Source organism: Tachypleus tridentatus, chromosome 13, assembly GCF_004210375.1.
Source record: "Tachypleus tridentatus isolate NWPU-2018 chromosome 13, ASM421037v1, whole genome shotgun sequence".
Classification (NCBI taxonomy): domain Eukaryota; kingdom Metazoa; phylum Arthropoda; class Merostomata; order Xiphosura; family Limulidae; genus Tachypleus; species Tachypleus tridentatus.
The window spans coordinates 32,803,373-32,831,059 of NC_134837.1; the positions used below are offsets into that span (position 1 = coordinate 32,803,373).

At 35.3% G+C, this 27,687-nt stretch overlaps 1 protein-coding gene across 6 annotated transcripts in view; it reads right to left on the reverse strand.

Annotated features, from left to right (window-relative positions):
- The window catches only part of LOC143239838 (zinc finger protein basonuclin-2-like), a 227,465-nt gene that overhangs the window by 59,499 nt on the left and 140,279 nt on the right, over nt 1-27,687 (reverse strand). For 5 of the 6 annotated variants that reach the window (XM_076481400.1, XM_076481399.1, XM_076481402.1 and 2 more), the window contains one exon: nt 27,086-27,188. The exons of the other annotated variant lie outside the window; for it this stretch is intronic. In XM_076481400.1, coding sequence (XP_076337515.1) covers nt 27,086-27,188 — 103 coding nt within the window. The remainder of the gene's footprint in view (nt 1-27,085; nt 27,189-27,687) is intronic. 6 annotated transcript variants of the gene reach the window in all.

Genomic DNA, 27,687 nt, shown 5'->3' on the forward strand with positions numbered 1-27,687 from the left:
ATCTTAAACCTATTTCCGAAACCTAAAAAGACACTGAACCCTGTAACTTTGATACCAATAAGTTCATATAATTTCAACGCATTTGCTTTTTCACGTTTACGTATGCTACAATAAATGAGGTGAAATACAAGCACGAGAATTGAAAGACAGCTTCCGTATTTGTTTGTTTGTAACTACGTACAAATCCATACAATGAGGTATCTGCGCTACGTCCATCACGGGTATCAAAATCCTATTTTTAGCGTTATAAGCTTTGAGACTTAAGACCAGTTTCTATATAAATTTGATAGAAATACAACCTTTCCTAGTACTACAAGGTGTTCGGAAAGTCACTGTGCAGTTTTGTGTGTTAATAAATATACAAGTGCACAGTGACTTTCCGAACACCCTGTATAAAAGCAAATGATTCAATGTCAGAGCATGCATGACCACAAAGAGTTAAAACACGTCAGTGTTCTTACGCTCCCTGCCGATTTTTATTCTTAGGAAATTACAGAGTAGCGTCTTGTCCCATTTCAGAATTAATTGCTGTTATGGTTGTTAGTTGAATAATAATAAGAAGGCTAAAGGATTCAGTGTTATTTTAAATAAAAATGAAACAAGCGAGTAGGAAATAAATTCAGGACGTTTTACTTGTAACAAAAAAACAAACAAACTATCTTTTGACAAAACAAGTTGACACTTTGTAACACGAAGTTTGATGGATTTCCTAATTCGTTTCAGATTTTTAGTTTGAAGCTCCTAACAGATGTTAATTCGTTTATATATACCATACTTTTTAATTTTAAACTGAATCAAACAAAATGAAATTCAAGAAATAGTAACTTTGTAGAGTAAAACAAAAACAAAACACACACAACAACAAACGTTTGTTCTAAAGTACACTTACTTTAGTATTACGTAAAATCATTTGTTTTTTGAAATATGGAATATAAAAGCTTGCTTGTTTGATTTCAGCATAAAACTACATCGTAAAGATCGAACTTCAAAATATTTAGTGAGAAAAAGCTGTCAAACTTAACACTGGGTAGCCGAGAAGCATTATAAAAGTAATATATTGAACGTTACAACTCAGAACTAACACTGACGATTTTCTATAAGTAGTTAATAGTCACAGAGTTTCCTTCAGTGGTTCATCAGTTAGTTCGACATAACCAAGTTAGTCGGACATATTTTACTCTGGTTTAAAGTGCTTTCTGTTCTTTATACATATACTTTATTTAGGGTTTACTTTGTGAGTATGTGTGTGGGTCTTTACCAAGTAACAAACCAAGAATTACACGTCTGTTCACGGATGGCGAATTTTGTAGAAAAATAAAACGTCGAAGCGAGGAGAATGAATGATTGGCTAGTTCTCGACATATAAAGTAGGATGACAGACAATTTCCAACATACTTAGAGAGGTCTTTTATCTTTCAGAACTAACATCCCTTACGCACACGCGGGCTGAATCAAGGAGACCGCCGGTCGACTATCACACCCATTACATGTCTAAAGAACCGCACATGCCCCTAGAAAGGAGAGCCTTAAGTATGTGAACATATAGTAGGGTTTTTATAGAGTAAGAACACGCCAGAGATAAATGTAGCTTCTGGAAGAAGCAGATTACAAATTATGTCACATACATTAAAGCATGCTTCATATGTATGCACTTTTATGCAAATATTCGCTAAATAACAGATCTTTCACTGTTGATGGCCAATGTCCAAGCATGATTTACCAAAATCCAAGTTTCTCTTAGAACAGAATGCATTTGAAAGTCAGCCAAAAATTTAAAGAAACAAAATACAAAAAAAAAAATATTAATGTGAATATTCATAATAACATCCATCCCACATCCACCCAAGGATATAACAACAACAAAACAAAGAGGCATTTTCACTCTCCTCTGTGTTCAGATAAGGCCTTAATAAACAGAACAATGACATATCTTCTACGTCAAAATAACCTTACGATTCCTTTGGAGAAGGTTTATGAATTACACAACTTTCTGGTACATCTGTTAACTCTGTTTGAGGTAAACTTACTCAGTAAGGTTAGAAAACAAAATGCTTATACAAACAAATAAATGAAACCGACTCCTACTGGCTGTCATTAATCATCTACGTATCAATATTTACGACATATTAAACAATAACGTTCATCCGTCATTCTAAAAGCTTTTGTATTAAATTTACTACCAGTATTTATCATCCTCGCTTTCTTTTCCAGCGCCATTTTTATTATAATGATACCGTCATGCCCTTTAGACGTAGGGAATGTGATAGTGTATAAATCAAAGTGTTTCTGACTGAAGATAAAAATAGTCTCAGTAACACCTAAATGTTTCTCAGTTAAACAAAACAATTTATAGTAAAACTCAAGCAAAGTGACTACATATTTTAGAACTTTATGGGCCAAGCTTTAGTTAGAAAATCACACACGTGCTTGTGTTTTGTATGACATTGTTGTGTGGACAGTGAGACCGCAAATAACTTGTATTTAGTTTACAAATAGTTCAAAATCAAAATGGCCATCTTAAAGCTAGCAGGAAGACAATATATATGGCCTACCGTCACATAAACACGTATAATCACTGTATAATCCTTTAGAAATAAACAAAACAATAAAAATGTCACAAATGGTAACTCACTTTTACATCGTTTAAGTAAATTCCGTGTAACGATGGGAACACAAACAATTTTCAATCTGCAGTGTAATTTAAATTCAATAGATTGTTTGTTTGTTTTTGAATTTCACGCAAAGCTACACAAGGGCTATCTGCGCTAGCCGTCCCTAATTTTGCAGTGTAAGACTAGAGGGAAGACAGCTAGTCATCATCACCTACCGCTAACTCTCGGGCTACTCTTTTACCAACGAATAGTGGAATTGACCGTAACATTATAACGCCCCACGGCTGAAAGGACGAGCATGTTTGGTGCGACTGGGATTCGAACCTGCGACTCTCGGATTACGAGTCGAACGCCTTAACTTCTTAAGTAGGGTTAATGAAGGGTGTTTTGGATCAACTACGTCCTAGTCTCAATGAATGTCATTGCCAATGTCTAATTCCCATAACACTACAAATAAATGGAATAAAGTAAGCATAAGTAACGAAGACATTTTCAATAAGATCAACGGTGTACTAACTGGCCTTAACTACACCTCTTTGTCCAGAGCCTGTAACAGGTTGTTAAGCGCTGCCCACTCATCAGCGTACTGGACTGTACAGTTGAAGTTCAGTGGTTTACGTTCCTTTACTGCTAAAAAGAAATAGCTAGTCTCAATTTGGGATCCATGAGTGTGTTAAAAGAGTGACAGCCAAATCCCACTATTCGCTCTAACAAGAGTAGCTTAATAGTTGGCAGTGGTTATTGTTGATTAGTTTACTTCCTTCTGTTATACTACTTCAAAAATTAAAGTTGGTTGGTCGTAAATAACATTCACGTAACTTTGCACGAAACTGACAAAAACGAACGAACTTACAACATGTGTGCCTGCGGGTCGAATGAACTGCTTGCAAAATACAAGCAAGTTGCACTGTTAAAATAAACAATAACAGTGAATTAACAGTCTGCAACTTTTCCAAACCAACCTGAACACCATTATCGATTGTTTCACTCTTCACTTTTTTTACAAATTCGTAGTTCACCACATTAAGGTAGTCAATTTTTTTGCTTCCTTCAGTTTTTAGAGCAAACTGCACAAAGGCTATTTGCAAATATTAGTCCTTACTTTTGTACCAAAGGACTAGAGGGAAATCAACTAGTCAACAGCACTCACCGAAAACGTTAGAGATACTCCTTTCTGACCGTAAATCCCATAGTCCCAAGTGTAGATTGCGTTTACGGCAACGGGACATGAACCACGAATCCTTATTCACAGGAGTTCTAATAATAAGGCCTCATCCGACCACTCTAAAGCAGGGAATTATACTTCCCAAAATCACTCGCTCTGTCGTTTTTTTATTTCAGTTGAGAATAAATACAAGTTCAAAGTAATCTCATTAATTTGAAACTCCTTTAAATAAATACTTACTACTATGCCTAATCTTCCACTGTGACATACATTAAATGGATTTTTGTGAATTATTTCCGCTTATTCATTTAAGAAATTCTAAAGGCATTTAAACGCAGACTTCAGAAAGTTGTTCATAGTCTCCTAAATTATATTCAACGCACTTAGACGACCTATTCAATTATGAGTATGTTATTTACACTGGAAGGGAAATATGACTGCAGGAAAGAGCGGAAGTTATGCTTGTCATGTCTCAGAACACAACACTTTGTAATGGAGCGTGACCCTCTTTCTTCTCGTGTAATATGTATTGAAGAAGGGAAGAGACGGTCGCTTTGATGTCTAGTGGTGGACTCGTGTGACACTGCTCTGATTGTCCCCACTGCTGGTTCTTCTCAGTATCATTCTCTGGGTTTTCCATGCCATTGTACTAACCCAGAAGGTTGTGCACAGTTGATTGTTCGTATTACTGTCCACACATTCCTTACTTTGACACGTGGTTCAACAAACATAATACTTGGTATTAGAACTGACGAATCTCTTCATACACATACAGTCATCGTCAGCTCTATGGATGGAACCACGTAATGCACTTTGACCTATTTGTCTATCCATCCGCTTATCCGTTTTTCTCTTTCTACCTCTTCAGGCGCTTTCCAGCTGCTATTCGATCGCTGGAAAAGTTACAGAGTAACATATATGAGCTATGGAACCCCCCTTTACTCTGGGTAAAATGTTTAATGGAGAGGTACTTCTACGTTTCACTCAAACAACAAAAAAATGGTGTTATAAAGAAGACCGGTGTAAAACATAAATAATTATCAGCCACAAAATGTTATATAAACGTATTATTCTGTAAGTGATACAGACGCAGTATCTGAGATTATACTTATGTTTATGTGCGTTAACAAGAACACTATTTATTCACTTGTGTGAGTAAAGTCACAATTTGTTTTCTGGTTTTATTATTAAAAGTATTTACATATTGTTTGTTTGTTTGTAGTTAAACACAAAGCTACACATTGGATTATCTGTGTTGTGTCCATCACGGGTATCGAAATCCAGTTTTTAGAGTTGTAACTCCGTCGACATGCCGCTGTACAACGGGGGGCATTTTACTATTATGTGACTATGAAAATAATTATTTTGGTGTCAGAAAATAGTAATAGGATATGAGGTATTTTTGTGGATATATTTATAGATCGAAGCATTTTTTTCTAGTTGTGGTCAAAGTATCGTGCTTTATCTGTTTATTTTATGTTCAGAGATGTCGTACATTTTTTACTTTTTTTTTTTAGTGTGTGGCAACCGCCCGTCGTTTCTATAAGAAGAGGAAGGAACACCTGCTTTCCTGTTCGCTGTGCTTTACCAGACAAGGTAACACCACTTGTCACTCCATAGGAGGGCCGGAAAAAACAAAATAACCTCCCATAGTCGCATCTTGTGCCCTAGTAGAACCCCTTTAATCAACATGTAAATTATGCTGAAAGTTATGGTTGTTAACTCCTGTGTGCTACACATAAATTCCTCTTCATGAATAACTTGTTCAATGTTCTAACTTGTTAAAGATGGTTCAATGACTGAGGCTGACAACTAGGTTATTTTATTTTTAAAAAATCGCATCTTAAAGTGTAGCAACTTCGTAATGAATTTTGTTGTTTGCGACTTGGTTTAGACTGGTTCTGTCTGGGTACTTTTTACATAAATCGTGACATCACGGAAGAGTTGCTCAGCCTTCAAGATGGCGCTGTTGTACTGTTTAATAATACATTACAAGTTAAATGTAACCACTGGTAACAGAATTACCAGCACGAACATCAAGAGCATTGTCGAATTTTTTCTAAACGTTGTCTCGTTATACACTTAACGAGCACTAGTACTTTTAAGATATATAAACAATCGTCTTACGGCTTTCTACCAATGTACCACTATAGTCTAAACGTGCCTAGCTACATATTCAGGACGTATCACGGTTGCTACGGCCAACATATTTATTATCAGGGTTGCTAAGGCAACGTGACTACGTTCGTTAGACGGGTACTCAGAAACGTAGAATAGTAACTACTTATAAATGTGCAGTCTACTGTTTTTGTTTCCCGAAGGTTAACAGAAGCAGCGTAGACGTGATGGAGATTTGGCTTTAATGGATTTCTGATGCCTGTTTTAAAAAAAGTATTCTATAGAAACGTTTTCCACTCTAGAAACAGGCAAAAACTCTTACTTTGGTATCTACTGGCTTTTGAGGTAGTTTTCAACAGATGGTCATCCAAAGGGAAGTGCAGAAATTTTATATAAAAGTAATGTAAGTTGTGAAAGCGCATATTTAATGAGCACAAATGATGGAGCATAAGCAGTAGTGTAGTACGATTTTTTTTTCTGCTTTCTAATTTTGATACGGCATTACGATTTGATTGATGTGTTAGGACCTTCAGTTCAAAAGTAGAACAAAGTAAATCCGCTCAGTATTTCATTCGTTTTGTTGAACCTAGGTAACGGTGTATTTCAGTTGTTCTGCTGTTTTGTTGTTCAATATTATCAATTGATAAATAATAAAGATATTGGATTGTTTGTAGTTAAGCACAAAGCTACGCAATGGGCTATCTGTGTTCTTCTCACCACAGGTATCGAAACCCAGTTTCAAGCGTTGTAAGTCAGGAGATATACCGCTGTACCACAGGGGTGCACGACAGTAGACGATTACAGAAACAGTTTAGAAAATGGAGGAAGGCCCCGGCATATCCATGTGGGTTAAGGCGTTCGACTCGTAATCTCAGGGTCGCGGGTTCGAATCCCCGTCGCACCAAACATGCTCGCCATTTCAGCCGTGAGGACGTTATAATGTTACGGTCAATCCCACTATTCGTTGGTAAAAGAAGAGCCCAAGAGTTGGCGGTGGGTGCCTCTAGTCTTACACTGCAAAATTAGGGACGGCTAGCGCAGATAGCCCTCGTGTAGCTTTGCGCGAAATTCAAAAACAAGCAAAAATCTATACATTATTTTAAAAATAAAATTGATGGCAAATGTTAATTATCGAATACTTGCACGATTAATTACTACAGGATAATAATAATCATTTTGTGTAATATAACTAAAGTAACGTTTGCATCTAATTTTGCGTTATAAAATTTTAATAATAATGGAACATTATTTTTTATTATAATGTTAATAAACGAATTTTGAGTACTGTTTTGTTTGTAGTAAAGCACAAAGCTATTATTCCTCTGCTCACCACAGGTGTCGAAAACCGGTTTATATCGTTGTAAGTCCAAAGACTGAGGGGGACAATCTTGAGTAACAATAGCATTTGTAGAATAAGGAGTTTCAAGATGATTTATGGATTATATTTTATTATTTCTGGTAATCTTCGTTAAAAATATAGAGGGAGTGTCGCAAATAAAACGTTTACTTAGAATTTTCGCAGAAAGCTACACAAGAGCTAGCTTCACATATCTTTCTTTAATTTAAACCTGATAAACGAGAAGACCAGAAGAGAGTCAACATCATGCACTTTGAGGTTGCATAAAGGATTTGACTACGACAGTTAACAGACTCAAAGTGCAAAGCGCGTTGTTGTTCTAGCAATGTGAACCCTCAGATCCACAGTTCGGGCTCGACAATACTAGCCATGCCCGTTACAAAAACAAAAACATATACTCAAACTTCCGACACGTATGAATATTTATTTTAATGTGTAAAAAATACTATCATGCATACATTTATTTAATTATATATTATATATATATATATATAGACTTATATATATAGCAATCATAAAGATGGTTGGGGTGATATTATGCTAATAAGCTTGTTATTACAAAAACTGTTTAAAAAGTGAGACTCAGGTACTATATAGGAATTTTGAAAACACCATGGATACTATTAAACATACCTCCCATCTTTGTAAAGTTGGCACAACCAGGTACTCTTGGACGATTACCATCGCAAGCAATGAGTGTGTGTGTGTGTGTGTGTTTTCTCATAGCAAAGCCACAGCAGGCTATCTGCTGAGCCCACCGAGGGGAATCGAACCCCTGATTGTAGCATTGTAAATCCGTAGACATACCACTGTACTAGCGGAGGGCAGCATTGAGCCAGATCAAACAATTCAAACGAAAAATTGGTCATAGCAGGCACGTACATGAGTTTGTATTGTATCTAACTACTTCTAAAACTTTAAAGCTTTCACTTGAAACAGCATAATGTGCAGAAACAAGGACAAAAGTTACTTTATCAAATTCATTGTGCAGTATAGTTTATAGAAAAACAGTGGCAGTGCACTTTGTTGTTTTAAGACACTCATAACGAACACGTCGTTCTCGTCTGCAAATTGACATCTCGTAAGCAAAATAAATTTTTACCACTTTTAATTTCGCGTAAAGCTACACGAAGGCTATCTGTGCTAGCCGTTCCTAATTTAGAATTGTAAGGCTAGAAGTGAGGCAGCTAGTCATCACCACCCACCGCCAACTCTTGGGTTACTCTTTTACCAACGAATAATTATATTATAACCCCCACGGCTAAAAGGGCGAGAATGTTTGATGTGACGAGGATTCAGCCCCGCGACCTTCAGATTACGAATCGAGTGCCTTAACCATCTGGCCATGCTGGACGAATTTCACCACTTTTAGGATGATCTGGAAAATACATTTTATTGTAAAATCATTATCCATTAATGAAGTATTGCTCACTCTTAACACTTGTTGATACATAATTGGTACAGTATAACTTTAACTACACCAAAGTTGTACTTTAAAAAAAAAAAGATCTCAGAGAAAGCATGGGGTTACTCAACTGAAGAAACTTCATGATAACATAGTACCAAACAAGGGATCTATAATAATATCTCTACATTCTCACACGCGTGCGTGCGCAATAGGGGGCAACCTAGAAGTCGATTTGTTTTTTGTGTTTTTGAATTGTTTTTATCTCATCAACAAAATGGTTTTAAATCTACTTAAAACTGTTTTTATCAATTAATTAACTGAAACATCGTCTAACATTCAATTTAAAACACAAACATAAAACTAGTCATCAACTTTAGTACATATATAAGTTTTACTGACTAAAATTCTTTCTCTTAACCTCCTATATCATTTTTGACCATCTGATTAATTACTGTGAGACATTGCATAATGGTTTTAAGTGCCTGGTTGATGCTTCTATTAAGTGGCATTATGTTTTGATTAATTAATCACCTGATTCTGATTAATTACATAATTATTTAAGATTATTTGTTTTTTACTCACTGTAAACAGACTTTGGTTTGTTTGGTTTCGTTTGTCTTGTATTTCGTGCAAAACTGCACGAGGGCTATTTGCGCTAGCCGTCCCTAATTTAGCAGTGTAAGACTAAAAAGAAGACAGCTAGTCATCACCACCCACCGCTAACTCTTGGACTACTATATTACCAACGAATAGTGAGAATGACCATCACATCATAACGCCCCACGGAAGAAAGAACGAGCACGTTTGGTACGACGGGGATTTAAACCCGCGACCCTCAGATTACGAGTCGAGTGCCTTAACCATCTGCCCATGCCGGGCCTACAAACAGACTACTTTCATTGAACAATCGTATTATCATACCGAATCACTAAATAGTTATTATAAGTGATGAATAATTACAACTTTATTTTGATTAAACAACTATTTTGTCGCTAATCGACCTTTTGATTGAACCACGTTGTTTTTTAATTATTTATTAGTTGAAATAGTGATTATTAGGTTTCTGACATATACGTAATAACTAGTCTTTACTCTAGTCAGAGACGTTTAAAACATACTATTACATTCTGTGTAATTGTAATTTCTTTCTGAAGGAATGAAACTTGAAGCTGGGCGACACGTGTACCCGTGACTGCTTACTGTACGTAGGCCACAAACAATGTGTCGGTTATCGTTGCTCTCACTTTTCAATTACTTCTAACTCCCTCATTAACTGGTTTTGTCCCTTGAGTGACTACTTATCATTCCTTTCACTGGCTATTAGGCCTATTACTTGATTAAAGCATCTTACTTCTAATTACCTCATTAATTGGTTTTGTCCCTTGAGTGACAACTTATCATTCCTTTCACTGGCTACTAGGCCTATTACCTGATTAAGGCATCTTACTTCTAACTACCTCATTTACTGGTTTTGTCCCTTGAGTGACTACTTATCATTCCTTTCACTGGCTACTAGGCCTATTACCTGATTAAGGCATCTTACTTCTAACTACCTCATTAACTGGTTTTGTCCCTTGAGTGACTACTTATCATTCCTTTCACTGGCTACTAGGCCTATTACCTGATTAAGGCATCTTACTTCTAACTACCTCATTAACTGGTTTTGTCCCTTGAGTGACTACTTATCATTCCTTTCACTGGCGACTAGGTCTATTACCTGATTAAAGCATGTTACTTCTAACTACCTCATTAACTGGTTTTGTCCTTTGAGTGACTACTTATCATTCCTTTCACTGGCTACTAGGTCTATTACCTGATTAAAGCATGTTACTTCTAACTACCTCATTAAGTGGTTTTGTCCCTTGAGTGACTACTTATCATTCCTTTCACTGGCTACTAGGTCTATTACCTGATTAAAGCATGTTACTTCTAACTACCTCATTAACTGGTTTTGTCCCTTGAGTGACTACTTATGATTCCTTTCACTGGCTACTAGGTCTATTACCTGATTAAAGCATGTTACTTCTAACTACCTCATTAACTGGTTTTGTCCCTTGAGTGACTACTTATCATTCCTTTCACTGGCTACTAGGTCTATTACCTGATTAAAGCATGTTACTTCTAACTACCTCATTAACTGGTTTTGTCCCTTGAGTGACTATTTATCATTCCTTTCACTGGCTACTAGGCCTATTACCTGATTAAGGCATCTTACTTCTAACTACCTCATTAACTGGTTTTATCCCTTGAGTAACTACTTATCATTCCTTTCACTGGCTACTAGGCCTATTACCTGATTAAGGCATCTTACTTCTAACTACCTCATTAACTGGTTTTGTCCCTTGAGTGACTACTTATCATTCCTTTCACTGGCTACTAGGTTTATTACCTGAATAAAGCATGTTACTTCTAACTACCTCATTAACTGGTTTTGTCCCTTGAGTGACTACTTATCATTCCTTTCACTGGCTACTAGGTCTATTACCTGATTAAAGCATGTTACTTCTAACTACCTCATTAACTGGTTTTGTCCCTTGAGTGACTACTTATCATTCCTTTCACTGGCTACTAGGTCTATTACCTGATTAAAGCATGTTACTTCTAACTACCTCATTAACTGGTTTTGTCCCTTGAGTGACTATTTATCATTCCTTTCACTGGCTACTAGGCCTATTACCTGATTAAGGCATCTTACTTCTAACTACCTCATTAACTGGTTTTGTTCCTTGAGTGACTACTTATCATTCCTTTCACTGGCTACTAGGTTTATTACCTGAATAAAGCATGTTACTTCTAACTACCTCATTAACTGGTTTTGTCCCTTGAGTGACTACTTATCATTCCTTTCACTGGCTACTAGGTCTATTACCTGATTAAAGCATGTTACTTCTAACTACCTCATTAACTGGTTTTGTCCCTTGAGTGACTATTTATCATTCCTTTCACTTGCTACTAGGCCTATTACCTGATTAAGGCATCTTACTTCTAACTACCTCATTAACTGGTTTTGTCCCTTGAGTGACTACTTATCATTCCTTTCACTGGCTACTAGGTCTATTACCTGATTAAAGCATGTTACTTCTAACTACCTCATTAACTGGTTTTGTCCCTTGAGTGACTATTTATCATTCCTTTCACTGGCTTCTAGGTCTATTACCTGATTAAAGCATCTTACTTCTAACTACCTCATCAACTGGCTTTTTTTCCTTTTTGACTATATAAATCTATATTTTATGCGATAGACACACCTATTATCAGTGATTAGATATACTGGTGACGAATCAGAACATTTTTCCAACCGATAGTTGATTTGTTTATTTAATATTTATGTGCGCTCTACTAATAGGTTTCCAAAAATGACTATATCCTACTTAATTTTCTTTTTATAATTAATTTTTATTAAGCCTTTACGGACAAGAAAAACGCTAAAACCCAGCTCGATTATCCGCGATGGACACAGCAGACAGCCTAATGTGGCTTTATTCTAAAACAATCACTCAATTAAATCGTATTGGTTATTTAATGTTTAGATATTTTAAAATTAATGCTGAATTTATGTATGGTACGTACTTTAATTTGCTGGCTTAATATGTGGACTTAAGTTTAACGAAAATTACCTGAGCTGACCGAACTTCGAAAAACGTTATTGGAATTGAGGCCGAAAATATGGCTGAGAACGAGGGTGCCAAGTTGATTAATCAGTGCATTCTAATCCTTATAGGTTTTATTCTTATAACGTATTGAGTTATATCATTAAGTATTTCTAGCCAATGTATTATACTGTTCTTGTGCATAGGTTACTTTTATATTATTTTAATTCTGATTCAGTTGTTTAATTTGCTTTTGATTAACAGCCCTTGGTAACAGAGATGGTTAGTACAGTGATCAAGTGACGCAGTACAGTAATTTTTTTATTTAGCTATTTTTCATTTAAACCCGATCAAAACCTTTTACACGTACAAAAACAGCCAAGTGAAAATAAAAAGGTCAGTCATATGTGACATAAAAAAGTTATATGAGAGGTTGTGAATAAGTTAAACAAGAAAAATTGGGAAAATCGTGGCCTCTTTTTATATTCGTGTTTCTTCTTCTTGAAACAGCAGTTAAAACGAGGCAATTTTTTCATGTTTGATTAACTAGTTGTTTTCATCGTGCAAAGCTACACAACAGGATACTTTCGCTTTGTCCACTAAGGGGAGTCGAACTCCGAATTTACTGTGTTGCTAATTTGCAAACTAACATTGACCCACCTGGGGACCCCGTTGATCTGACCCACTTTTACTCTACATCTTTATAAGGTTTGCCACTTTTACAAAATTTGACTTTTTATATCACAATATGGCTGACCTCTTTACTCTTGCATGTATGTTTTGGTATATGTAAAAAGATTTGATCAGGTGGTACTACTTTTTATTTTGACTAGCATTTTAAAATTAATGAAAGATCACATTTCAACCAAAGTGGAATTCGAACTGCAAGTAAAACGAGACGATACTTACACAGATCCAGTGACTTAAACGGGACGATACTTACACAGATCCAGTGACTCAAGTCACTGTGCCATAATTCCTCATTTCAGATGCTTCATACGCCCTTAAGCCCGTAAGTTATCAGTTTTAACCCAGTGGCTGTGGATAGCAATTCACCATTAAAATTATCAAAACATATTCATAAAAATATAAATATATATGCTATAGTTGCCAAACTCTAGGTGAGATTAATATCTTGTGTTGTTATTTTCGTGTCTCTTCCCATTTGTTCATTAATATATTTTATCTGTTCAGCAACAAGAAAAAATTAATTTGTCACTTTCTGATTGCTTATTTCTCTTAATCTAAAACACGTATGAAACTACAATTTTTTTTTAATGTGACGTCAGAGTGTTTACATCTGGCTGTCAGAAACATAAATATAGTGGCATTCGAGCATTTGGAACAGTTTTGGCAATTCTCCAGACGTGGCCAAAAGTTCCGTCCTTAATATAGAGCCACCAAAGTGTTATTCCACTCTTCTAACTTGGATGAGGTCTCAAGTGTTCATCTAGACATTATTCTAGGTAAGTTATTACACCTGACCAATCAACCAACCAAATGTTTCTCAGGTTAACCTGAAGATGACACAGGAAGGTCGAAACGTTGTTCTCTCCTTATCAATAAAAGTGTTAATACCCGTTCTGAGATACGTTTTTATTTCAAGTGGGTTTCTCGTGATCAAGAACCAAACGAAATGGTTCTTTATACATTATTTTGACTGACGCATGAACATATTTATGTAATTTTCTGAGCTGGTATTTTATAGTTGAATTACATCAAATAAATTACTCAAACTTACTAACAATCAAATACTCTAAGAGATATTTAGGTCGAGCGTGGCCCAGTAGTTAGCGGTAAAAACAAAACCAAAAATCTGTGGGCCTTTCCGTTTTGCTCAGTAGCATTTTTTCCCCCTCTGATTCATCAGCTCAAAATTTGGGATAGCTAACGCAAATACTCCTTGAGTAGCTTTTCGCAAAAATCCAAAAACAAACAAATGAGATGAATGAAAATCAAGTCTTGTCTAGATGGACTTCGAGCCGATATCTCACTAATGCGCTACTAGTAATCTAAATATTCTACGGAGAAATCAATTACTTCACAACACTGACAATTAATCACAGTAAATGAGCAGAAAGCACAATTCGTCAAGTGTCAATATATTAAGTTGGTTAGAGTAATTTGTTGAGACAAATTCATAATTTTAGTGAATAACGGATTTTTTTGCAGACTTTTTTTTTGTAAGCTTATCCAAATATTTCGTAAGATATACAGACATTCAAAATGGAAAAGATTTCGTAAATTACTTGAAGATTTGAAACATATTTAGAATGCTTTCTTCTCTGCTGGTCAGTAATCTGGACTATGTAGAACCTGACGAGTGATAAACGAGTGCTATCCCTTAAATACGAGCACGAATCTGTATCGTCTATAAAAACAGTTGTTAGATATAAATTGACAATATTAACTTAGGTTGTAAAAGGTCAACTGATAATGATACAACAACAACATAATCAGACCCTCTCAACAACAATGATCATGAAGTTAAAGAGTACTCCAAAAAAGAGGAAATAAACGGTTACTACAGAATATCTTGCTCACAATGAGATCAACTAAGAGCTTTTTAAGTAATACCTTTGTAACTCTGTAAGCTAGAGAAAGTTGTTCCTGCGTATCGATTTAGAGAATTTATACAAAATCACGTACACTAACTCCTACTTCTACACTCGCTAGAAGCTCACCTTAAGGGGATATTATCCCACCCCATAAGACTTTCTCCCCTTTCCCCTTGTAGTAAGAATTAAAAGAGAGAAGGATGACGTGCAAAGCTTACGAGAAAGAGGCTCCAATCGTAGCTAATTAAATATAAAAATGACCCTCGGGTCTAGACCTCGGCATGTCAGTGATAGGTGAATGATGAATGTAAGATATGCGTGAAATGTGGCGAACAGAAGCTGGTTCAACGGCATGAACGAAAAGGTCTTGTGAACAAGAGGTACTAGAATCGGCCTTTTTCACTGATTTGGGCTCAAGCACGTTCAGATGGATGGTACGTAACACTACGCCGTACTAACTGCACTGGACTACGCTTATCTTCGATAATACTGTGTACACGAAACAGCTGGAGGTTCATATCAGGGTCGCTGTATTGGTACTCTCAGCCGAAAACGTCTTGATTCATAACATGCTCCTGTTGTTTTTATGCTTGGCTGAGTTTGACGAATTAGTTGTTTTTTTTTAATTTTCACTCGACGAATTTCTAAAGTGTCCTGTATAGCTGTAGTGTTACACGATTTTACTCTCACGTGCCTGAACACGTGTTTAAGAGGAAATTAAAGTGTTATTTAGAGAAAAATACAAAACTCGTCTCATTGTTTGTTTTCAGATGCACGCGCATAGCTAGCTACTCAAGTGTTATCTGTGCTAGCCGTATCTAACTTGGAACTGAGAGACCTGAGGGAAAGAAGCTAGCCAACGCCACCCACTGTAAACTCTTGGGCTACCTTTGCTTGACCAGTTAGTGAGATCTGACTGTTACACGTAAGACGTACTCAGAACACAAAAGTGCAAGACATTATTATTATTACATTTTGTGAAAACGAGAATGAATGTTGGACCTTGCAGAACCCGACACTGAGAGATTGACCCAAATTACCTCATTTACTCATGCCTTATTTTTCAGTTAAAAATTAAACATACAACATTTTCAAAATGTTTGTTTGTTTTTGGAATTTCGCACAAAGCTACTCGAGGGCTATCTGTGCTAGCCGTCCCTAATTTAGCAGTGTAAGACTAGAGGGAAGGCAGCTAGTCATCACCACCTACCGCCAACTCTTGGGCTACTCTTTTACCAACGAATAGTGGGATTGACCGTCACATTATACGCCCCCACGGCTGGGAGGGCGAGCATGTTTAGCGCGACGCGGGCCCGCCACCCTCGGATTACGAGTCGCACGCCTTACGCGCTTGGCCATGCCAGGTCTTTCAAAATGTTAAATGATTATTATGATCTGCGCCTCCTTCTCTGAGGAAACTTCATACTAAACTATGTAGTATTAAGGTATAAATTTAATAAATGCCGTTTTGCACGAGACACGCGGTTAGTTACGACATTCTCCAAAACGACTCGATTCGAGAGTGTTTAAGAAAAAGAAAACACTTTCGGAAAGCGTTCGAGTTCTTGGATTTTTATATAAACCAAAAGTGAGACTATAAGAGGAACGTTTATATGAAATTTAACTACAATCGTGCACTTTTGATTTATTTAAAGTATCAAACCTTTCATTTCCCTTAAGAAAATCTGGAAATGATTAAATTCCTAATCACTTGAGTTTCGAAAACGAAACTAAAACCACATTTACAAAACAAAAGTAAAAATATTACCGATCACTAAGTTTTCCACCAACCTAAAATGGTTGGGTAAAAGTTGTTTACTACTGGGTTTTCCACTAGTCTGAATGGTTGAGTAAAAGAGTCGTCTACTAGTCTAGAGTGATTGTGTAAAAATATTATATACTACTAAGTTTTCCACCAGTCCGAAGGAGTTGAATAAACGTATTATATACTACTAAGTTTTCCATCAGCCCGAAGTAGTTACTAAGTTTTACACCAATCTTAAGTAGTTAGTAAGAATATTATCTATTACTAATTTTCATCAGCCGGAGTAGTTGGATAAACGTATTATCTATTACTAAGTTTTACACTAATCTGAAGTAGTTCAGTAAGAATATTATATACTATTAAGTTTTCCACTAGTCTGAAGTGGTTGGGTAAGAATATTATCTACCGTTACGTTTTCCATTGTAAATTGTTTAGATAAAATATACTACAACCATCTAAACACATCATATTGTGCACTAAATATATCAAACAGTCCTTCTAAAGACTGAATTATGTATAGTAGAATTTGAAGTGTCAAAGTTTTGAAAATTAATTTAGTTCTCCTAGCAGGTTTCACATTATGTAATGTTGGGCAAAACTGTGAGAAATTTGAATATGAAATCTGATACACAAGATTTCTGTCTTTATGAGCAAGAAATGATTTCATTGACTTTTCAGAAGTTTTTATTATTATTAAGGTAGATCGAAATACATTATCCAACTCCCTCAGATTCCACTATATCAAATACCATAGTTCTTTCTTATGATAACGTTTTAACAAAGCATGTATAAATATCGAGATATATATATACACACACACTGGGTAATTGCGAAAAACACTGTTAATGCAAATAATTCAAACATGTAGAGTTACTGGAACATAATTCTTAGTGTCATTAAATGAATTGCTTTAGGTCCAACTCCTGTTAATACCACTGAGGTCATGCAAGAAATTTTTATAACATTCATCATACACGCTAATTTCAATAACCGCTTTTCTAAATGTACCTCTTCCACGCTTATAAAATTCTGCGTCTTGCTGTCAAAATTCGATCATTCTAAAGATTACCACACAAAACCCAAATTTAAGGTTGCAAGGTCAGAATTTTGTAAAAGCAGGCCATTGCAATTTTAAATGGCCCAAATGATTACAAGTGTTAAAATAGAAGCAGCCTAAATAAGATCGTGCACGAGCATAATCCTGCAACTGCTTCCAGCGGCTGCGTACTACAGATTCATTTACGCATAGACGCCGTGAGGACACTCTAAGAAAAACAATCAATTTTGAGAATGAAGCCGCCATATTGGAAATTATCACATTTGGAAAGCGCTTTAAACATTTTGATCAATTGTCTGTAAACATTTCGTAATACTGTTAGAACGTTCACCTTTATGCTTGTTTATGTTTAGGATTGTTGTTATTGTGGAGCGAGTTTGGTAATTTTTTGTTTATAATGTTTTATCTATTATTCTCTATGTGTTTGCAGTCAGTATCTTTGGCGTGTGTAATTCATATTAATACAACTTTATAAGAAGATCGTCTTAACGTTAACTTTGAATGATTTCAGTGACGTTGTCACAGAGTAGGTTCATAACACCCCATTCCTTTCCACTACCTATAATGTTCCCACACCTCTTCAATTATGAATCACTTGTTAGTATATGTGTGCGTTATATATATATATATATACACATACACGCACAATGGATAAAATCGTACATTGGAATTTAAACCTGTTTTGCACTTTAATCAAAGGCTTCACCAGAAAATAATTTCTCTTGTTGCAATACACTAAAATTTTTTGTTTATTATTCTATTTAAAAACGAGCTATTTTATTTACATACAGCGTGATACTAAAGCTATAAATATTTTTGGAATGTTTAGGTAGCTAAGAAAATGTGTATTTAAATATATTCGTAGTTAACTGTACCAGATCCACCTCTCGAATGAGCTGAAGATCTAAATCACCTTACACCAGACTACGATATCGGAAAACAAGACAATTTATACGGAATAACATTCGGTCGAAAGAACTGCGTATTACGTAGAGAAGTGCGGGGAATTACAAAAAGCCAAATCCGATTTTCTGAGAAGGAGTAAATACCAGTGTACCTAACAAAAGAAGGAAGCCGAGTAAAAGCTCATCTGGCTGTAACCCCCTTCTCTACTGTGCATATTAGGTTCATTGAGGGTTAGAATGAGATCTCGCGCCTTCCATAATCAAATTCTCTCTCCTTTCTTTGCATAAAGGATGATTTCCACACGCCGTTCATAAATCTGAAGCGCGAAATGACTTGTCAAATTGTTCGCATGGGACACACTCATCTTCGCAGGGCACGAGACACGAACCGCATGAGGCTCGTGAACATACGGCATTAGAGAGTCCTCCGTCGGGCGAGCATCAGCAAGAGAAACGGCGTGGCCCATTTCTCAGTTCTCTCTCTCTCTCTCTCTGCTAACTGTAATAGACGTCCGGAATAAAAATCATGCAAATTGCTATTTTTGAAAAATTTGCCACAATAGCTTGGCGAGTCGCTTAGTCTCCGGACATAATTTTTCTCGGGAGGATTTGGAGCTGTGAAGTTGATCTTCACGGTCGTGGCTGCGACCAGCTTGTGGGCTGACAAATGGTAAGAGGAAATAGCATCTTATAGCCGCTGCATATCATAGCTATTGGCGGAAATGAAAAACGGCCCCTAGCGGGAAGTAGACTGAAGAGCTAGCAGTTCTAGCTTAGCTGGTTATACAGGGCTCGGTCATAAACAATCTAAGAAGTATGCAAACAACTGCATGTCATTTGAACAATTGCAGAAAACATTAACCAAAGTGGCTTAAAGATATGTTTGTGAATAAATGCTATCTGTACATTCAATCTGCGAAAAAAAATTCCGGTTTTTACAAAAGTATTACAATATACCATGTGGTGTGCTCAGTTAATCAACTCTAGATGTGGCCTGAAATTATTTCAATTGAAAATTATCCCTCTGTGTTAGAAAAATAAACAAACAGAAGAATATCGCAACTTCTAATGTTGGGAAAAAACTAGATGCAGCAAACACTTGATATAAGTAACTGACGTCATTAAGAAAGGTTAAATTCGTACCAAAAAAGATGCAGTGCATGTTAAACTATTAATCAAAGTTCACCGTAAAAAACAAACATTTCTTTTTCCAATCTCCAGCTACCCTTCCGAGGAATAAGGTGCGTAAATACACGACTGACCGCACATGAATACAAAAACATACGTTCAAAATGTGTCTTGAATGTGGAATTTGCTTTTACGATTCAGAATATACTAAATTTCACAATACACAAACACTGATTCAACGCATGGACAACTCGACCTCACAAGCCATCCACATTCCTATTATGATCAATTTCGGATATAATCATCCCTCATCTGGTGGGTTTGTTTGTTGTAATTCGCGCAGAGCTATTCAAGGGCTATCTGCGCTAGCCTTTCGTAACTTAGAAGTGATAGACTAGAAGGAAAGCAACTAACCAGTCAATATCATCTACAGCCAATTTGCGGGATACTCTTTACCAAAAAATGGTGGAGTTGACCGTTAACTTATAACGCATCTACTGCTGAAACTGCGAGCATGTTTGGTGACTGGTTTCGAACCCGAGATCCGTAGACTGAGAGTCCAGTGTCTTATTTTAATCACCAGTTCACTTGAGGCGTCATTTGGTAGGTTAACTGCAGAATTACCGATGTGATCGAAACTGCTTCTTTAACAAATAATGTTCTAAGCTGCTTGTGGGTCTAAAGCTTTGTTGGTTACGAGGTTCCTAATGACATAGAAATTATAGATAATAACATAAACAAAAATGTAACCAATACAACAGTTGATTCCAATAACTAGTAATGGGGTCCCCTGTGTTCATTACACAGAGTCTTGCAACAGACGAAAACATACATTTACTTAATAAGATGTAATATGTGAGCCCCACTGGTAGTCAACAATATAAAATCAAATTGATAATTTGAGGGCTAATACACATAAAACCTTGCTGTTCGTATGTAATTTTTTACTGCATGCTTACAGATATAACAATTTAGTCGGTACAATATGGCTGTAACAGTGAATACTCCAATCAAGATAGTCCACGTCTTCAAACTTCTATTATTTCTGCGCAAGCACCTTTTTATGCTATAATGTTACGGTTAACGATTTTCTACTGCAATATAGGTCTAAGTTATGAAACGCTTGAATTTTCTTCTGGAATACACGAAAAAAAAACCCACAAACAAGCAGTTAATTATATTTTGATAATATTAGATACTTTATTATTTAAGTTGAATTTTGCCCGTAATGTATTTGCACAGTTAGGGTCAGACCAAAGTGATTAGAAAAAGTTATAGGAGTTCATTTGGAAAGTTAGACTCTTCTACCACGAGAGATATATCACTTTATTGACTGATTTATTCAAAATCTAAACATGAAGAAATCAGAATTCAGGCGAAAACAAAACAAATGTTTTTAAGATTTGGCTTAACTTCGATGGTAATGCATAACATCTTTTTGATGAGTTCTTTACTTCTTAATGAAGAGTGGATTGCGTTACCTTTTCCACTCCAATCTTTTCTACTATATGTAGATTCCCGTCTTCCCATACACAATTATATAAGACCCGTAATAACTGTATACCCTATTCGTAAATTCGAGAATTTCTCTCTCTTTGTGACACTTATTTGTGTATGATACGTTACCTATGGTGTTTTACCTATTCCTGCTCTCTTCTTTTTAATTAAAAAACTATTCTTTTACCTACTCACTACTCCCTTCTCCTTCCTTAAAAACTGTTGTTCTACCGACTATTCCCTTCTCAACTGATACAAAACTGTTGTTTCACACACTTAATACTCCCTTCTCTTTCGTTACAAAACTGTTATTTTACCTATTTACTACTCTTTTCTCCTTCGTTACATAACTGTTGTTTTACCAACTTCCTACTCTCTTTTCCTTCGTGACAAAACTGTTGTTTTACCTACTTACTACTCCCTTCTCTTTCGTTAAAAAAACTATTGTTTTACCAACTTACTACTCCAATCTCCTTCCTTACCAAACTGTTGTTTCACCTACTATTACCTTCTTCTTCGTTGTAAAACTATTGTTTTACCAACTTACTACTCCAATCTCCTTCCTTACCAAACTGTTGTTTTACCTACTATTCCCTTCTTCTTCGTTAAAAATTTGTTTTACAAACTATTACCTCCTCCTTCGGTAAAAACTGTTTTACATACTATTCCCTTGTTCTTCGTTAAAAAAAACTGTTGTTTTACCAACTTACTACTCCCACCTCTTTCCTTACAAAACTGTTGTTTTACTTACTTAATACTCCCTTCTCTCTCGTTACAAAACTGTTGTTTTACCTACTATTCTTTTCTCTTACGTTAAAAACAGCTGTTTTACTAACGATTCCCTTTTCATTCAAAAAAGACTGTTGTTTTGCTTATTGTTCCCTTCTTCTTCGTTAAAAAATTTGTTTTACCTACTATTCCCTTCTCCTTCGTAAGAAACTGTTATTTTACCTACTTACTACTCCCATCTCCTTCTTACAAAACTGTTCTTTGACCAACCTACTCCTCCCTTCTCCTTTGTTACAAAACTGTTGTTTTACCTACTTACCAGTCCTTTCTCCTTCGTTACAAAACTTGTTTTACCTACTTACTACCATTTTTCCTTCGTTACAAAACTATTGCTTTTACCTACTTAATATTCCTTCTCTTTCGTTACAAGCCTGTTCTTCTACCTACTATTCTCTTCTTCGTAACATAACTTGTTTTACCTACTTAATACTCCCTTCTCTTTCCTTAAAAAACTGTTGTTTTACCTACTATTCCCTTCTCTTAAGTTAAAAACAGCTGTTTAACCTACTATTCCCTTCTCCTTCTTTAAAAAAACTGTTATTTTACTTAACTTAATACTTCCTTCTCTTTCCTTACAAAACTGTTGTTTTACCAACTTACTACTCCCTTCTCTTACGTGACAAAAGTGTTGTTTTACCTACTATTCCATTCTCTTACGTTAAAAACAGCTGTTTAACCTACTATTCCCTTCTCCTTCTTTAAAAACTGTTGTTTTACCTACTGTTCCCTTCTTATTCGTTACAAAACTGTTGTTTTACCTACTTACTATTCCCATCTCTTTCTAACACAACTGTTGTTTTACCTACTGAATACTCTTTTCTCCTTCGTTACAAAAGTGTTGTTTCACCTAATTACCACTCACTTGTCTCTCGTTACAAAATTTATGTTTTACTTACTTATTACTCCCTTCTCCTTCGTTACAAAACTGTTGTTTATCAACTTACTACTTCCCTTCTCTTACGTTAAAAACAGCTGTTTTACCTACTATTCCCTTCTCCTTCATTAAAAAACTGTTATTTTAGCTACTGTTCCCTTCTTCTTGGTTGAAAAACTGTTGTTTTACCTACTATTGGGTTGAGGAATAATTCGTGAGCGTTTTTTCAAGTTAAAAAAATATATTCATAAATGAAACGCTTTCGCAAAATATTTCATGTCATTTGGTAGATAATTTTTTGCTCTAATAGATGGTGTGTTTGATTTTCATATGTCTTTAATTTTTGCTTTCATTTTCAGCTCATTAAATGGAATGTCAAGTGGACAAAATCGAGCATTTTCGACACCATCTGCTTTTCGCATTTAATTTCTTGCAATTTCGTTTAAAACAATGCATACTATATACCTAGGTATTACATAAAATAAAGTATCATAATAAATGTTTTGGGTGTAATGTGTTCATGCATTGAGGTATTGTATAGTCTTGCATGTAATGCTTGAATGAAATTATTTAAAAACGCCCACGAATTATTCCTCAACCTAATATTTACTTCTCCTTCGTAAAAAAACTGTTATTTTATCTATTTAATACTCCTTTCTCTTTGGTAACAAAACTGTTGTTTTACCTGCTTACTACTTCCTTTTACATCGTTAAAAGCTGTTGTTTTACCTGCTATTCCATTCTTCTTGGATACAAACTATTACCTTCTCGTTCGTTAAAAACTGTTGTTTTACATACTATTTCCTTGTTCTTCACACTATTCCCTTGTTCTTCGTTACAAAACTGTTGTTTTACCTATATAATATACCGTTCTCTCTCGTTACAAAACTATTGTTTCACCTACTTACTACTCTCATCTCCTTCCTTAAAAAATTGTTGTCTTACCTACTTAATATTCCCTTCTCTTTGGTAAAAAAACTGTTGTTTTACCTAGTCAATACTCCCTTCTCTTTTGTTACAAAACTGTTGTTTTACCTACTATTCCTTCTCTCACGTTAAAAACAGCTGTTTTACCTACTATCCCCTTCTACTTCATTAAAGACTGTTGTTTTACCTACTGTTCCCTTCTTCTTTAATGCAAAACTGTTGTTTTCCCTACTATTCCCTTCTCCTTCGTTACAAAACTGTTGTTTTACCTACTTAATACTACCTTCTATTTCGTTACAAAACTGTTGTTTTACCTACTATTCCCTTCTCCTTCGTAAGAAAACTGTTGTTTTACCTACTTAATACTACCTTCTATTTCGTTACAAAACTGTTGTTTTATCTACTTAATTCTCTGTTCTCTTTCGTTACAAAACTGTTGTTTTATCTACTTAATTCTCTGTTCTCTTTCGTTACAAAACTGTTGTTTTACCTACTTAATTCTCTGTTCTCTTTCGTTACAAAACTATTGTTTTACCTACTATTCACTTCTTCTTCGTTAAAAAAACTGTTGTTTTACCTACTATTCCATTCTCTTACGTTAAAAACACATTTTTTCCCTACTATTCCCTTCTTCATTAAAAAAACTGTTGTTTTACCTACTGTTCCCTTCTCCTTCGTAAGAAACTGTTATTTTACCTACTTACTACTCCTTTCTCCTTCGTAAGAAACTGTTATTTTACCTACTTACTACTCCCATCTCCTTCTTACAAAACTGTTCTTTGACCAACCTACTTCTCCCTTCTTTTTTGTTACAAAACTGTTGTTTTATCTACTGTTCCCTTCTCCTTCGTAAGAAACTGTTATTTTACCTACTTACTACTCCCATCTCCTTCTTACAAAACTGTTCTTTGACCAACCTACTTCTCCCTTCTTTTTTGTTACAAAACTGTTGTTTTATCTACTGTTCCTTCTCTTCGTGTAAGAAACTGTTATTTTACCTACTTACTACTCCCATCTCCATCTTACAAAACTGTTCTTTGACCAACCTACTTCTCCCTTCTTTTTTGTTACAAAACTGTTGTTTTATCTACTGTTCCCTTCTCCTTCGTAAGAAACTGTTATTTTACCTACTTACTACTCCCATCTCCTTCTTACAAAACTGTTCTTTGACCAACCTACTTCTCCTTCTTTTGTTACAAACTGTTGTTTTATCTACTGTTCCCTTCTCCTTCGTAAGAAACTGTTATTTTACCTACTTACTACTCCCATCTCCTTCTTACAAAACTGTTCTTTGACCAACCTACTTCTCCCTTCTTTTTTGTTACAAAACTGTTGTTTTACATACTATTCTCTTTTCCTTCCTTGAAAAACTATTGTTTTACTTACTACTCCTTTCTCTCTCGTTACAAAACTGTTGTTTTACCTACTTACTACTCCCTTCTCCTTCCTTACAAAACTGTTGTTTCTCTTACTTCCGCTACCTTCCTTTTCATTTTATTTGTGAAAGGGAAAGAATTTATTAGATGGAATTATGAAAACGAAAACTACAGACGTATCAGGATGGAACGAAATGCCCAAAATACAGGCATGATCGTGATAACTAATACGTGAAAGATTTCGGACTAAAGTTCACAAACACTACAATAAATTCGGATGACTATGAAAATACTTGGGTTAAGCTATGTTATGAGGGTGTACGGTCAGCTATAAACATGATACAATGTTTTTTTTTGTTACTTTTGAATAAAGCAAGTATGCATTATGTAGAACTCTGATACTGTTTTCCCAAACAAATAATTTTTGGTTACGTTTTACTTTATTAAAAATAAATCTTCTTGATGGGTCACCAGGTGTAAACACGGATAAAGAAAGATTTGGAAAGAAAAAATCTCGCTGCCTCCAAAACGCGTTCGGCCAGTTGGAGTCATGAGTTCGCTATAAAAGTGACGGTCAAACTTCGACTAGTTTGTCAGATAAGAAAATACATCAGATAAGACTTTATGACAGGCTCTGATGACGAGTTTCTCTTGTCTATCAGCTCAAAATTATGGATGTCTACGCGCAAATATCTCGTGTAACTTTGCGCGAAAAACATGAAGGAAAATAAACTAAAAAAAAACACCACACAAGAGTAATGAAGAATCACTAATCAAAACGTAGAATCGTGAGCGTGGAGCGCGTGGAGCATTCTCAGTTGATGTTGCATATATTCAAATTGAAAAAGACTAAAAACCAGTTTGAAAAGAAAGTGTTGCAAAAAAAAAAAAAAACTTCCCAATTCTTACAATAGAAAATATGACTGATAAATTACCATTATAACTGTTCTGTTAACATTTAAGTCTTCAAAAACTTAGCAGAAAAGCTATCTTTAATATGCTATTCTAGTTTCATTAAAATCAATGCCAGATAATAAACACAAAAAAACACCAACAACCCAGAATGTATTAGTTTAGAACGTTTTCTAACTTACTGAATTAAACGCGAACATGTTTACATTAATATGCTTTCTCACACAGTCGACGTCCGTTTTTTCAATCAAATAAGTTCACCGTAAAACATTTTCATTAGAAAAGCAATCTAATACGTTTTTTTCTAATATTTTGAATTAAACGGAAACACATTAATATTATGCCCTTTCTGACACCAATTAAATAAAATCCAAAATATATATTTTTTTAAACTAGGTAATATAATTTATAGAAAATAATTTCATTAAAGCAGTGTCTACATTTTTGTGAATACATAGAGAAAACATAAAAACAGATACGAAACTTTTATGACAGTGTACTTGCGTGGCAAACTTTCCGTGATTTTTATGTTGTTTTATAGTTTGAAAAGGCAGTGGGTGTTGTAAAGATATACCACAGTATGATATTTAATAGTTATAAATGTTGAAAAGATAGTGGGTATTGTATAAATATTCTATAGTACGATATTCAATATTTATAAACTTTAAAAATACACGGGATATTATAAAAATATACCACAGTACGATATTTAATACTTATAAATTAGCACAAAAAAATGTACGTATTAATACACAGTTTCGCTTCTGAAATCACTTATTGGTACTGGGTATTGTTGCGTACCAGGTAATATTCATTTCTGGAGGCAAGTTGTGTTTGATATTTAGTCTGTTTATTCATAGAGGTAGGCGTCAACCCAACAGATTTTAAACCTTGGTAGTCGTTTACTTAGGTAACAAACTGATAAACCATAATATGTATTAACGTATGTGCAAGAGAAAAAGTTACACGGAATTCAAAAGGAAACTTAAGTGCTTTTTAACAACAAAACATATCTGATATTCGAAACAGGTTCACAGTTCTACTTACCGTGAGACACCCAACCGTGAGAACAGGCACTACACATCCGTTGATATTTTTTACCTGGTTTAAAACAGTCACAAGCACAGTTGAGGGCTGTACATCGGATAGCCTGTGTAAAAACGAAAACAGTTTTGAAATTTCCTCCGTATCTTATGAGTGATCAAGAAATTAAAACTGTTTGCTGAACTTGAAATTCGTCTCAAAGTAAACATAAGGCTTAGGGGGGGGAGAGTTGGTATAAATGTTTTTAGAGAAGTGATGAGAAGATACAAAAATATCTTGCATTATTTAATGTAGTTCAAAACAAACCTGGTTGTTTTCTGCAGTAATAACACATCACAACTGTTTGAAAAAGTACAGAAAAAATAGCTCTGAATGTTTCACTAACGTGAAATTTCCCTTTTCTAATTTTAAAGTTAATATTTATCTGAAGATGTTTTTGTTTGTAACTAAGCACAAAGCTAAACAATGGGTTATCTGTGCTTTGCCCACCACAGGTGAGGTATCGCAATCCAAATTCTAGCGGTGTGAGTCCGCAGACATACCGATGTGACACTGGGTAGCCTATCTGAAGGAGAGGTTAATACGTAAATACAATATTATCGTAA